The sequence below is a fragment of the Parasteatoda tepidariorum genome, chromosome 9 (assembly GCF_043381705.1).
Source record: "Parasteatoda tepidariorum isolate YZ-2023 chromosome 9, CAS_Ptep_4.0, whole genome shotgun sequence".
Classification (NCBI taxonomy): Eukaryota; Metazoa; Arthropoda; class Arachnida; order Araneae; family Theridiidae; genus Parasteatoda; species Parasteatoda tepidariorum.
The window spans coordinates 69046969-69061178 of NC_092212.1; the positions used below are offsets into that span (position 1 = coordinate 69046969).

At 26.4% G+C, this 14210-nt stretch overlaps 1 protein-coding gene across 1 annotated transcript; it reads left to right on the plus strand.

Moving 5' to 3' along the window:
• Nucleotides 1-127: 127 nt before the first annotated feature.
• Nucleotides 128-11785, plus strand: LOC107442896 (uncharacterized). Its single transcript, XM_016056575.3, has 4 exons — nt 128-1044; nt 7376-7499; nt 9518-9573; nt 10078-11785. The coding sequence occupies exons 1-4, from the start codon at nt 328-330 to the stop codon at nt 10213-10215; spliced, it is 1035 nt and encodes a 344-aa protein (XP_015912061.1). The 5' UTR covers nt 128-327; the 3' UTR covers nt 10216-11785.
• Nucleotides 11786-14210: the final 2425 nt, after the last annotated feature.

A 14210-nucleotide genomic window follows, 5' to 3' on the forward strand; every position in this document is an offset into this window, starting at 1 on the left:
ATTTAGATTTTATTCTACCATATTTAAAACATTAATTGAAATTTTTTGACAAATGTTTTATAATTTAAAAAAATATTTATGACACAACTAATATTCTTAGATGATTGTGATTATTTAAAAAAGAAATACATTATTATAAAAGTTTTGAATCGAAATGAAATCAATTTTCCTCGTCCTTGTTTTTGTCTGGACTGGAAGTTGATGATAATGAGATCATGAGTGATTCTACGAAGTGAATATTCGAGGAACGTGTTTCAATATCCACATTTAATTGTGTAATGTACTGTGTGAAACGATTTTCCTATAGTTAATAGTCAATTTGTAAACATGGAAAATCAATCTACTCTCGACATAAACATAAGGAACGTAGATGTTAGGCTTAATGATCCTGTAGTTGGATCCAATATAAACGGTGCCTGTGATAACTCGATTGATAATGAGACCCAAGTTACATCATTCAGTGAAAAAATCGATAATAAATCGTCTGCAAACCTTCCCGAATTAGCAGACGATCTTCGTGAAAAGTTACACATCTGTAAAGATTCTAGTAATTGTGGTCTTTTAAATGGGTGTCACAAAACTTTGCACGAAGATATGAAATTTGTTGACATAGCTGTGAATGGTATAAATAAATGTAATAAATTTGAAGTGTTCAATTCTAATTTAGAAAAACTCAATCACAGGACGTGTGAGCCGCCCAAACACTGTGTAGAAATTTCCAGGACCAATTTCGAGTCTCTTGAAAGCAATGTCACAACGATTGATGAAAATCCCTCTTGTCCTTCGCTAGAATTATCCTCTAAAGTTCATGATAGCGCTTTAAATTCAATTCGTGATGTTCAAATTGAAAAAATTGAGGCTGTTCCTCCCATTGGAAGCATAAATTTAGAAATTTCAAACGATGTAAACATAACTTATCATGGATATCATTCTGAAAGTCAAATGCCAGATATCATGAGATTGATTCAGAAAGACCTTTCAGAACCTTATTCTATTTATACTTATAGGTATTTTATACACAATTGGCCAAAATTATGCTTTTTGGTAGGTAACATTCAGCATATGTTTAATGATATTAGAGCAAAGCCAATGGCATAAAAACATGTATCTTTTATTATAATAATAGTATTTGCTTGATTCTTAAATACAGATTTAATAACATTAAAAGGTGCATTCAATTGCAGGAAAATGTGTTTTGTAACATATGTTTGATTTAAAATATCTGGTTTTTTTTTGTTGTTGATGAAAGTAGATTATTAATTAATGAAAGTAGATGACTAATATCACTACTGAAATATATAGTAAGTTTTTCTAGTTTTAGTAGCATTTTTGTGGTAAAGCTTGTTTATGTATTGCATGAAAGTACATCAGGATATGCTAAAGTGATAATATAAGATGGCAATATTGAAATATATATATCAAGCAGATTTTTTCTTAAACAAATAAGTTAAGAAATGTAATGTTACTAATTAACAATTAAGCTTTTGTTTAATGATATAAGGTTTTTATTTTATTTAGTTGATAATATTAATAATTATAATCTTTTATCTTTATATCAATATTGCAATTTAGCGTGTATTTAGTTAATTATTTAGAATAAAATTTTTAACCTGTTAATATGATAGTGAGCAGTATCATGGTTTCAGTTTAAGAGACTTTTCTGGCATGAAATTATGATGGCCTGGTCCGTTGGTCCTAGACCAATTAACTTGGTTGATATTGGACTTAGACCACCAAAAAAATAGTTGTTAATGATCTCTCAGACCAGCAATTGATGTTAAAAGACTGTTTTGGTTTGTAACAAAATAGCGTTTTTTTATCGTAAGTGTGACATTCTCAGTATTGAAGTTTTCATATAAAATTACTTAAGCCTTTTTTTTTTTTTTGAAAAAGAAAATCTAATCTAAACTTTAAAAGACTTGAAGAAAATCTAAAAAGAATAAAGTACCAGTAAAAACATCTACGGACTAGTAATATATTATAATATACATTATCGAGCTTTTTAATATTTTTTTCCCCTGATATTTTTGTGAGATTTAATACGATATTCAAAATTCGAATTTGAGTTATCACTATTTAATGCTATGATTTGTGATGAAACGATCATAATTTATCTTCGTTTGATAAAATTTTTTTGAAAACTATAATTTTTCAGCCTTTTCTGACATGGTTTTTCAAATTCTATATTTTAATAGTTATTACGACGTGTGAATTTCAAACTAGCATTATCACTTTTTGACATGTTTGATTCGCAACAATTCTATCACAATTTCTCATCGTTTTCTGATATGTTTTTCGACAGTTATTTATCATTTTATCGGCCCTTTTCACATAATTTTTAAAAATCAGATATTTTTGCTACAATCTTCTTATGACGTTCGATTTGTGATGATTCCATTGTAATTTCCCATCGTCAGATGATGTCTTTTGAAAAGATCATTTTGATCCTATAATATTAGATAATTTATCAGCACAAACTTTCCAAACAGCATAATTCTTTTGGCAGTTTATAATTTTTTTGCATTTGACTTTCGAATTTTCTCTGATATTTTAGGGTTTTGAATTTTCTCTGATGATATTAAGTCTTTTAGAAAGATCATTTCGATCCTATAATAGTAGACAAATTATCAGCACAAACTTTCTAGACAACATAATAGTTCTTTTGGCAGTTAATAATTTTTTGACCTTTTGCATTTGGTTTTCGAATTTTCTCTGATATTTTAAGGTTTCGAATTTTCTCTGATGATTTTAAATCTTTTAGAAAGTTCATTTCGATCCTATAATACTTGCTAATTTATCAGCACAAATTTTCCAAGCAACATAATAGTTCATTTGGCAGTTTATAATTTTTTGCATTTGGTTTTCGAATTTTCTCCGATATATTTAATGCATTTACGACATATGAATTTCGAATTGAGTTATCTTTTTGAAGGCGTTCTATTCTGAGCGAATCTATCGTAAATCCACATATCTGACCATTTCCGCTTGTTTTTTCTTATTCTGATAATTTTTATGCAATCTTATTTCAACAAGTTAGTTTTTCGGTTTAGAGAGTCATTTTTTGACTTACTTAATCCATTTTATTGTAAATCTACGTCATTAATCTTTTTTTATAGCTGTTTGTTGTTACTTGATTATTTTCCCATGGTTTTTTCGATTATGATGAAATGACTACAATGGTATGGCTTGCGAATTTCATATTTTAGTAATCACCTTTTCACACGCTTGATTCCAACGTAAGTCCACCTTAATTTTCGATCGCTTTTTAGGCAGTTATCACAATTATTGTTCTTGCATTCATTTTGACATCCTTTTTAAATTCCAGATAATTTTAATAAGTTATTCCTACAACACGCAACATTTACTTACCCTCGTTTTAAGAATAATTAATAGAATGTGTGAATTTAACTGAGGAATTATTTTTAATTTAAACTAATGATCTTAAAAAAACTTTAATGATGAAATTAAAAACTTTGTATATTTTGAATGTCTTAAAAGTTATGCAAATATTTGTGAACAATGCCCTATTTTATGATAGGTGCCTTTTAAGGAGGAAATCTCAGTTTCTAGCACCCTATCCTTTTTAAGATCTAGAATGAACACTGGTTATCAGATTAGCATAAGCAACGGGAGAGTTGAAAAAAGATAAATATGAGAAAACAAACAATTTATAGAGGTTTATAGTGTTCAACAATCTATCGAGGTTCAATTATATTATATTTAGGGTTCTTGATTATTGACCTTCCTTCTTCTTGAGTAAAATATTTTGTGTTCCAGGCCAGGGTTACAGAGTATTATATATCAAATATTATTTATTTAGAGAAATGAAAAATTAATTTGTGCAAATAATTTTGAGCAAAAAAAAATTCGTGAAACCTAACATTTTTTCCCCTCACAAATTAACCATGTTTCTACTAGCTCGCTTAAAGTATCAGAAATTCTAAAAATTATATATATACATATATTTTAAAGTATAGCTATAAAGTTGCTTCTATAAATGTCTTAAATATTAACTTTAATGAAGTTAATATAGTCTACTTATAGATTTACTGTTTTATTACATATAATTTTAATAATAGAATTAGATATAAAGACAAAGTTTTTTTTATCAAATCTTTATATTGACTATTTTCAATTGTAAATATTTGTGTCAAATTTGAAGAATTAAAAACAAAAGAAAGAAATATTTTAATCTTATTTTAAAAAATAAATAACGACAAAATTTACCTTTACTATAGTTCATATATAAGGGCTTACATTGCTTGTAATAAGTTTACTTTTTAGGTAATTGAATTATTCCTATATTTAATTGGAGCAGTATTAATTTGTCTTAAAAACTAAAACTGTATTATTTTAAAAATTTAAAGTGTTACGAAAGTTGTTTTATTTAATAAAATTAAATTACAATAAATATTTTATATTGATTGTTTTTGTAAAACTTTTTACTGTACGTAAATTACTTTAAAGATTAATTTTTAAAAAAATCGTCAAATTACAAATATGATAAAACTGATAATTATTTTAAAAAAAAAAAAACAACTAAAAGCTAAAATATTTGAAAATTTTAATTGGTAACTCTGCATTTTAGAATTTTGATGCATTAATTATATATATATATTTTTAATTATTACAATTGGTTTGAAAAATATTTGTATATTTTTATTATGTAAATTAAGTAATTTTTTGGCTCATATTGATCATTTAAAGAAGCAGGTTGTACACCTTTAATCATGGTGCATAACATTTTTAAAAACTGTTTAAATGTGCTTATTTTTTATTTTAATTTTTTAAAAGCCCTTAAAGGTGCTTTTTTCATTGTTTTTTTTTTTTAAAAAAATACTCAATTTCCCCTTTTCAAAAGTGAGATTTTTTTTCTGTACCATGTCGATTTTCGCCACATATTATGAGCTGGGCTCGGTGATATTATTGCACTCTCGTGCGCAACTCTGCTGCATTTTGCAAGATATTCTCAATTTCAGGCTTCATTTTCCACCCTCTGATGTCGAACCGGAAAATCTCTTGATCATTTTATAATGACTAATATAATCAAGAAAAGAGTTCTTTGTCAGAACTAGTTATTTTAATCGTGATCATGTAAAGTCTTCGAAAATTATTTTGCATTTTGTTTATGTTAGTGCTTAAAAAGTACTTCAAGGGTGCTTATTTTTTGTTGAGAGATTTAGCTACGCACTCTGTAAATGTAATATGGTAATGATATATTCTTACTCTTGGTCAGTGGTCAAAAGAAGCGTGCTACAAGGAGCGAAACTACTGTAGTTGCTACTTTTTTTAGGTAGTATAGTGTGCTGCTTTTAAAAGTAACTAGCATAGCGAGTAGTGCAATAAAAAACTGTTTGTAGCGAATCTTGGCAGCTACTTTTAATGTAATGTAATTTATAACTTTTATTGTAATGTTTAGGTTAAAGTGAAACTAATTTTTTGAATATGATTGGTCCAAATCATTACATGATCGTTAATAGACATAATGAGACGGCCCTTGTGGAATTAAGCTTTAATGGGAATTATATATTACTAGTATCTAAACAAGCTATTACAAATAATAACTTTTTTTATCACTTTGGCCACACCTTTAAATGTACAGTGTGCAAAATAAAAAACGGACTACCTTGAATAACTTTTAATCTAATAATGAAATATTCATGTTCTAAGACTCAGTCTTAATGGCTCGAGGAGATGACTTCAAATATGCTTATTAATAAGTGCATATGATATTTTTAAGTTACGAAATCAGGCACAAAAACGTACTTTCTCTGAATAAATATACCTTTTTTTAACGAATTCGGATTTCTGACATTAAAAATATTGGGAGTAGTCGCAATCCCGAAAATATGGTACCTGTAGATTGATTGGGAAAGCCCTCCAAAGTTTTGATCTCTTAATGCTAATTTTACTTTTTTTTTTGTATTTTGCTATATTGAGGGAACTTTTTAAGTGAATTTTTGCACACAATTATAAGATTCGTTTATCCAAAATGATAAATATTTATTATTTAGATAGTAAATATTTATAATAGATAGTAAATATTTATAATAGATAGTAAATATTATTATTATTGGTAAATAATATTCTCTAATCTCTGAACTAAGATAGTAAATGTTTATTATTTCTTTTAAAAATGGTTGGAAAAATCTTGAATTGTAAGGTATATAATTTTTTGCACCATTTTAAAGATTATAATTTTACATGGCAAAATCTGTTAAAAAGTTCATCAGAAATTGAATTTAAAAAAAAAAGTCAGATATTTAAGATTAAATTTCTCAGGAACTATTCGACCGATTTCCTTCAAATTTTGTATTTTGCCATGTAAAATTATATTCTTTAAAATGAAGCAAAAAGTTTTATACCTTAGAATTAAAAATTTTTTCATCTATTATTAAATAATAAATATTTACTAAAAATAATTTTTTGTACGGAATTTTCTTTGGACAAATGAATTTTATAATTGTGTGCAAAAATTTTTAAATTTGCTTAAGTAGTTCCCGGGATACAGCGAAATGTGCAAAAAATTTAAATAACACACAAAAAACTTTGGACTCCTGTCCTGACGAAACTACTAGGACCGTATTTCCCAAATTGCAGTTCCTCCTGTATATTTTGAGCCTCAGAAATCAGAATCCTTTGAAAGAAAGGTATATATTTAGGAAGGTATATTATTTAGGAAAAGTACATATTTGTGTCTGATTTCATAACTTAAATTATCGTCTGCTCTTATTGATTTGCAGACTTGTGGTCATCCCTTCGAACCATTAAGGTGATCCGTTTATTTTTCTGTGCACTGTATACTCGTACTTCCCCCTTGTACATTTGTGATGTACTTGTGACTCTTAATGTACACTCTTGAAGCATTGATATTATTTCAAGGGAAGAGCACATATTTTCTCTTTAATTTTCAATGTTCTTTCAGTCCTAAAAGAAAATTTTGAGTTCTGGAAGAAATAAAGTGTTAGTTACAAAAAATCGCAAATATTTGATAATTTCCAAACATTCCTGAAATTAAATATTTGCTGTCGAGATTTGATTTGTAATAACAAATTAGCACATGTAAAGATGAGCGAAATATTTCGTAATAATTCCTCATCTTTAAATAACCCAATTTTGTTTTATTCAAAACAATTTTGAACATTAGTGTACACTAAATTCTCTGGTGAACTTCATCTCGGAAAAGTAGTGAGGTGACTATAGTTCATAAGTAGTTGTAGTTAACTACAAAAATAAGGTAGTTTTTATGACCACTGCTCTTGGTTCGGTGGTACACATGGTGTTATAGTAACTCTGTTTCATGAAGTAGTGAATCTGTGTGTTTTTAAAATTTTTGTAAATGTTTTTTTTTAACAAGTTGTTTTTATTTCATAAGGCTCAATATGGTGAACAATGTGTGGGAGCCATTGTGTGCAAGCTAGACGTACATAAAAAACATAGTCGAAGAGGTTACATTGCAATGCTAGCAGTCGATAAAAAATATAGAAAAAAGAAAATTGGTGAGCACCTTTTCTTAAGTTACTCTTAATTTCAAGAAATGTTTTAAAAATTCCATATTTTAGGGGAGTTTTCTTAAAATTTTAACTTTTGCCTAAAACAATTTGGAAAAGTTCATCTCTTAACCCCTTGACATATCATTTCTTGATATAGAAATGATCTTTGATTGCACTGTAAACAGCAACTCGCAACGGAATGTTGACAGAAATGCAAACTGCTCCGGACACGTCAAAATAATAAAAAATGGTATATAACTACAAACTAAATTTTGCAAATATTTAACTATTTTTACTTGCTTTTTAAGAGTATAGCATGACATAACTACTATAAAGTGGCGAATTATGTAAGCCTACGAATTATTTAGAAATAATGGTGGATAAAAATCTACTAAATTGAATTTATTAAACCAGGAATCACAATTGATAAACTACCACTTTAAAATATTTATTTGCTGTCCGGGGCAAGTTGGCATCTCTGTGCTGAAGACGTCTTAGACACGTCAATTATTGCTATGACATAAGAAATAAATGACGTCTCCCAGAGGTCTTCGTATGTCAGGGGGTTAATTAACTAATGTTGATAACTTTAACATTAAGACCATGCCTTTCAGTATAGAAATTAATGGCTAGCCACGAATAAAACTTTAAAAATAAAAATTTAGTGACAGCTTTAAAGTGTAATTGCATGAAAGATGTAATTACTGTCTCCTCACTTAAACACAAAGAAACTATTTAATCTTTTTGCTATGAATCAAAAAACCAATAAGTATAGGAAAACATTTTAAATAATATTTAATATTTTAACTCTTGTTTGTATTTTTAAAATGCATTTATGAATACAGGGGCAGTAATTACACAAAGGAACAGCTATTACAATTAATTGGAAAAACACAATTATTTTTTTAATTTCATGAACCATTTTTTTCTTAATTGCACCAGTTGCTCTATAATAATTTGAAGAACATAATGTTGTTTCTTTTACATTTTAAAATATTTGTATATTTCATCTAAATTGTTTATAGTTTAGAAATGGTTAGGAAGTGACCCTGGTGGAAATTTTTAAATTATGCATATTTTCAATTTTTGTACATCTTTTGCCTGAGTCCAGTAAAGCTTTCCATCCAAGCGGACCAGTAAAATTTCTGTTAACTTTTTACTTGAGTGGAAGTTTTATTCTTTATCTATCTTTATTTATACTTATATTTATACAATTAATCTGAAATTAAGAAATATAAACAAATAATTAAAACTGAAATTGCAAATTCCTGTAATACATAATTAAGTAACCAAAATCTTATTTATACTCACAATTTAAAAAAAAAAATGAGAAGGAAAATTGCAAAATTCAGATATAATGTTGTTAAAATTATAACTTAAACTAAGTGTTAACATTCTAAATAATTTTTGTCCTAATAAGAATAAAAAAAAAAGAACAGAAAAATGCTAAGTTAATTTCCAATGAAAAATTTAAAAGATAAAGAAATAAATTTTTTTTCCTATCTATTCATTTTACCTTTCAAAATTAATATTTTGATTTCTTTGAAACTATAGTTGGAACAAAATGTATTAATACAAATGTATTCATAAATGAATGTATTAAATGAAAACAAAAAATATTCATAACTATTTGAATACTTGTAATTAGATTATTTAAACTTTATCTCAATAATAATAAGAGTCATAAATTTGCTCTTAAGTTTTAAAATTTTGTTTTCTTATGTCTATTAACAATGGTTCTTATTGTTAAATAACTTTCTTTTATTATTGTTTAAAATATGACAAAAAAGATACGAATTATGTAATTTCATAACCAAATTAATCAAACATTAAAAGTTTTTTTCAAATAGAAGAGTAATTATTAATCCTTAGGTAATTGCATTTATTATTGCATTACCTATTTATTATTAATTAATCTATTAATTAATTACTTATTTATTAATATTCTTTATTATGACTGCATTACATATTTATTATTATTTTTTATGTACTTTTAATGATCTTGTATTTACTTATCTTTATAGGATCAAATTTAGTACTAAAAGCAATTCACGCTATGGTTGAAGACAATGCTGATGAGGTTTGTATTATTTCATGATAAGTTTTTTTATTTTAGTTTTATTTTCACTCAATTTTTGTTTAGTAAAATATTTTTATGCTTAATGTTTTTTGACATGAATAATTTATTGGAACTTTTTTCCCCAATCATTATACTTGCATTATATATATTTTTATGCTTTAGTTAAAATTTGTGATATTTATTTTTTATGCTTTAGTTAAAACTTCTGATATTTCATTTAATAATTAAAAAATTTTTTCTTCAATAATTTATTGCTAGTTTGTATATAGGGATGTAACGAATATTTAGCCACTATTCCGTATTCAGCCCTTTTGCGGAATATTTGACCAAATATTCGGGAAAGTATTATTTGGAGAATAATTTTTCGAAGAATTTTTTGGGGAACACATTTTAATAGATTTTATAATTAATAATCTAAAATCATATTTTTTACTATACATTTTTAGAAATAGTTTTTGTGCATATTATTTTACTAATACTAATTTTTTTTATATTGATTTTTAGGTTGTTTTAGAAACTGAGATTACTAACAGACCAGCCCTCAAACTTTATGAAAATTTAGGATTTGTTCGTGACAAAAGACTGTTTAGATACTATCTAAACGGAGTTGATGCCTTGCGGTTAAAGTTGTGGCTCAGATGAAAACTCTTATCCTTTTCATCACTGTCTACTGCTATGAATTTGCTTACCTATCTTTAAAACTGTTCTTTAACGGAATGTTTATAGAAAATAGTGTTATGCTCACCATTTGTACCAAATAAATCATTTTATAGAAATAATTATTGAATTCCAGCAAACAAAAAATTGTAATTATCAAATGCTTTGGTAAATTTTTTGTATGTATTTAGTCATGTATATTTGTACTTAAATCAAAACTTTTACCTTTACTTGAGTCTATGAAAGTTCCTCAATAATGTTTTTGACTTTTTTAAGGGGATTCATACTTGTTTAAAAAAAGGAAATGCTCTAAAAAAGCAGGTATGAAGCTTCTTAATTACTTTATAGTTTAGGCTGAATAAGAATTGATTGTTCTTCAGGCTATTCGTTCATTGAAAACTGCCATAATTAATTTCTTATTTTGATCACTGAATTTTCTGAATCAGATGTATTGCAGAATAAGAGTAATATTTTATGTGCTGAATCTATAAGTTTTAAGTAATAGCTAAACTAAAAACTGAGCATAAATTATTATCCTGCCATGCATTTTTTTTTTTAAAAAAAAATAGCGTGCTTCATAATGGATTTTGAGAAAAGTAGCTTGAAAACTATTTCTCTTTTAAGAAGATTTTTTTTTTCTTTGCCATATCCATTCTCGTTCGTAATTACAAAAAATGCATGATTTTTCACAATTTTCTCTGCAATATTTATTATAAACTAGTTATGTCATCATGATTATGTAAAGTTTTTGAAAATGTTTTTGAATTGTAATGATTTTATGTTTATAAATTAAGGATTTTAAGCAATGTAGAAATTATTTTTTTTATTGCAACACTGATCCTAATTGTGATTTTTTCTTTGTTTATGGAAAGTGATTAAAAATATTTACTAAGTGCTTAAAGAATACTTAAAAGGTGCTTATTTTTTGTATAAAAATCTGCCTACACAGTAATAGAAAAATAAGATTAAATAAAGCATTTCCTTGTGATAAATAGCTTATCAGCAGTAATGTCAAGTATATAAAAATCTCAATTTTGAATTTTTACACTTATGTTGATTTTTCTATCGCATAGCAGTATACTAAGCTTACGTTGTATTAATTACTTCAGCTACTGTTTTAGAAATGAATTCACTTTAAAAAGTATTAATTTAAAGGAAATCAGTTTGATTAACATTTTCTGAAGAAAAAAAAAGTGGTTACACATTTTTATAAATTGTGCAACTAGGTTATTGCTGCTGTATGGCGCAAACACTATGCTTGATTTTTTATCTCACTGATATTTTCATATGATGCAAATTTTTATTTAATAGTTTGGTACAGGATTCGTTGAATGCCGCCGGCAAATTGAAATGTTCAATACAAAAAAAAATCTATGCATCTCATGGTACAAATGAATTAGAACACTAAAGTGATTCCTTAAGTTTTATTTTTTTGTGACCCCAAAGGTGTGTTCCTACTTTTTGTGATCACTACATTCACACAATCAGTGTTACTAAACCATTATTGTATTTCATTTCCAGATTTCTAAATACAATGAATAAAAATTCTGGTTAATACTAGTGGTTCATTTTAAAAATACTAGTGGTTCATTTTAAAAAGCTTAACTTTGTTTTGAAGGCAATTGTAATGTCTAAAAGCAAGTTATTTTGCGAAAGTATGGTGACTGAAGTTAATTTTCTATAAACAGGGCATCTATGCAGCCGAAAAATCATGGAAAGTCTTGAGTTTGGGCATTGAACAAAATTTGTCATTAAATGTCATGATTTAAACTATTTTTTAAGAAAAAATCATGGATTTAGGTGCCGAAAAATCTAATTTTTAAAATGGAATCCCCCCCCCCAATTTTATGGTGTTTCGAATATCTGAATTTGTAATAAAATCCCCGCTCACAGTAATATTTTATTAAAATATAAAATGTTTTATTATGTCATATAGATGTTTTTCAAAAAATAAAAGAAAAAACATAATTTCTAGAGGGTATTATCTTTTAAACTTCTATGATTTCAGAATTTTTTATTTTATCAATTTAAAATTTTAGCTGAAGCAAGCCAGTCATTGGCCAATTTTTTTTATTCCGCAATGAGAACAGAAAAATCATTAGTATTTCTTTCCTTTCTGATGTACAAGAAAAGTATCTTTAGAATATAATTCTGCCGAAAAAAAGAAGAAAAAAAAATTAGCTATTGTATTTCTTTCAGCAATTTTATTGCTACAACTCTTTCTTTACTCTGTTTTTTAAATTTAAAATCTAGAAATATGAAGATTCAGAGTATAACTGTTTTGGTTATACCTATCATTTCAATTAATGTTATTATACTTTTTTAAATTTATTATTGTGTTTTTTAAATTTTTTGGAATTAGTCTTTAAAGTCCTGAATTTGAAAATCTAAAATGTAGCAGATACCCTGTAAATACAATGGATAAAAATTCTAGTTAATGCTAGTAGTAGTTTATTTTTACATAGTATTGCAAAAAAAAAGAAGCTTAACTTTGTTTTTAAAGCAATTGTAATGTCTAAAAGTAAATTATTTTGTGAAGTTAATTTGCTATAAAGAAATCTTATTTGAAAAAAAGCTATTTTGTAAAAAGCAAAACATTCAGAGGATAATTATAGAATGAAAAAGTAGTGATTCAGTGCAAATTATACATATCCTTTAAAAAAAGAAAAATCTGCTTTGTGTCTTTGTTATTTAAGCTTTGCCACGATGTCATAATTCAAAAAAGTGAGAGTTGTTTTTCAACTATGTTTTTTATTTTTCTTCTTATTGCAACTTAATTTTCTGTTTGTAGTTTTTTTGCAGGAGGATTTCATCTGATTATTATTTTAGTACATAAGAATAAAAGATGAGAAATACAATTATTAAGAAAAGCGATAAATGCAATTAACACATTTGTCACCCTTTAAAGGTTGGAAAGAAATGATTATGAACAAATGTTCTTAAATTTCGCTAGCTCTTGATTTTGTGCGTTGCAGTTTCAACTTTCGTCAGTAAATAATTTTTATTGAAAGATTCTGAAGTACTTTTCTCGTTAATTATTTTTAAATTAAAGTTTTAATAATAAGTATAGTAACACAATCTAAGCTTCTTAATTTAGTTGTTCTAAGTTCGTAAATTTGACAGTAAATTACAGGTTAAAAGTGCATTTTTATCATTTAAAAGCAGATTTTTATCATTTTTTATAATGCACATTTTTATGACTTTTCTCATATTTTTACTTTTTAAAACTTCATTTTTTTCTTAAAAGGACCCGGCTTGCCTGTGAAACTTTGGACTTAGGTTAAATAAGACCCAGTAAAAGACCTCTATTAATTGATAAATTTTTATTTAAGTATTTTATAAACCTAAGAGCTAAAAATTGAAAGAAAACTCTAATTTTGATCATTTTAAAAGGTATGAGACCCCTGAAATAAACAGATTTAACTTATATATTGATAACAGGGTGCGTATCGTGTTTAAAAAGTGCTTAAAGGTGCTTATTTTCATTTTTTAAAAGCCCTTAAAGGTGCTTTTTTCATTGGGAGTGCTTAATTTTCCCTTTTTCAAAATGATATTTTTCCTTCACCATGCTGATTTTCTCTACGAATTATGCAAAAAGACACAGTTCACATTGTTCTATTCAACGTTTTCAGAATTAACTCAACCCCAATCTACTTCGGCATATTGTCAGTCCGTAACATATGAAAACGCCATTCGTTTTACATGATTTAAAATTTCATGATTATTGTCGAAAACAATGGTAAAAGTTTTTTTTTTACATGACGCTTAAAACAAAATAAAACCGTCAATTGTCAAAAACTTTCCAACCCTGCCTAATTATGATATTTTTTTAAAGTGCTTAAAAATATTTTTTAAATGCTTATTTTTTGTTGAATAATTTGGCTACGCACCCTGTGATAAATATTTCTTATGTTTAAATGTTGCTCTTTTTCTCTATACCCTCTACAAGTTGTCAAATTGATTTAATTTTTGTTGTTTAT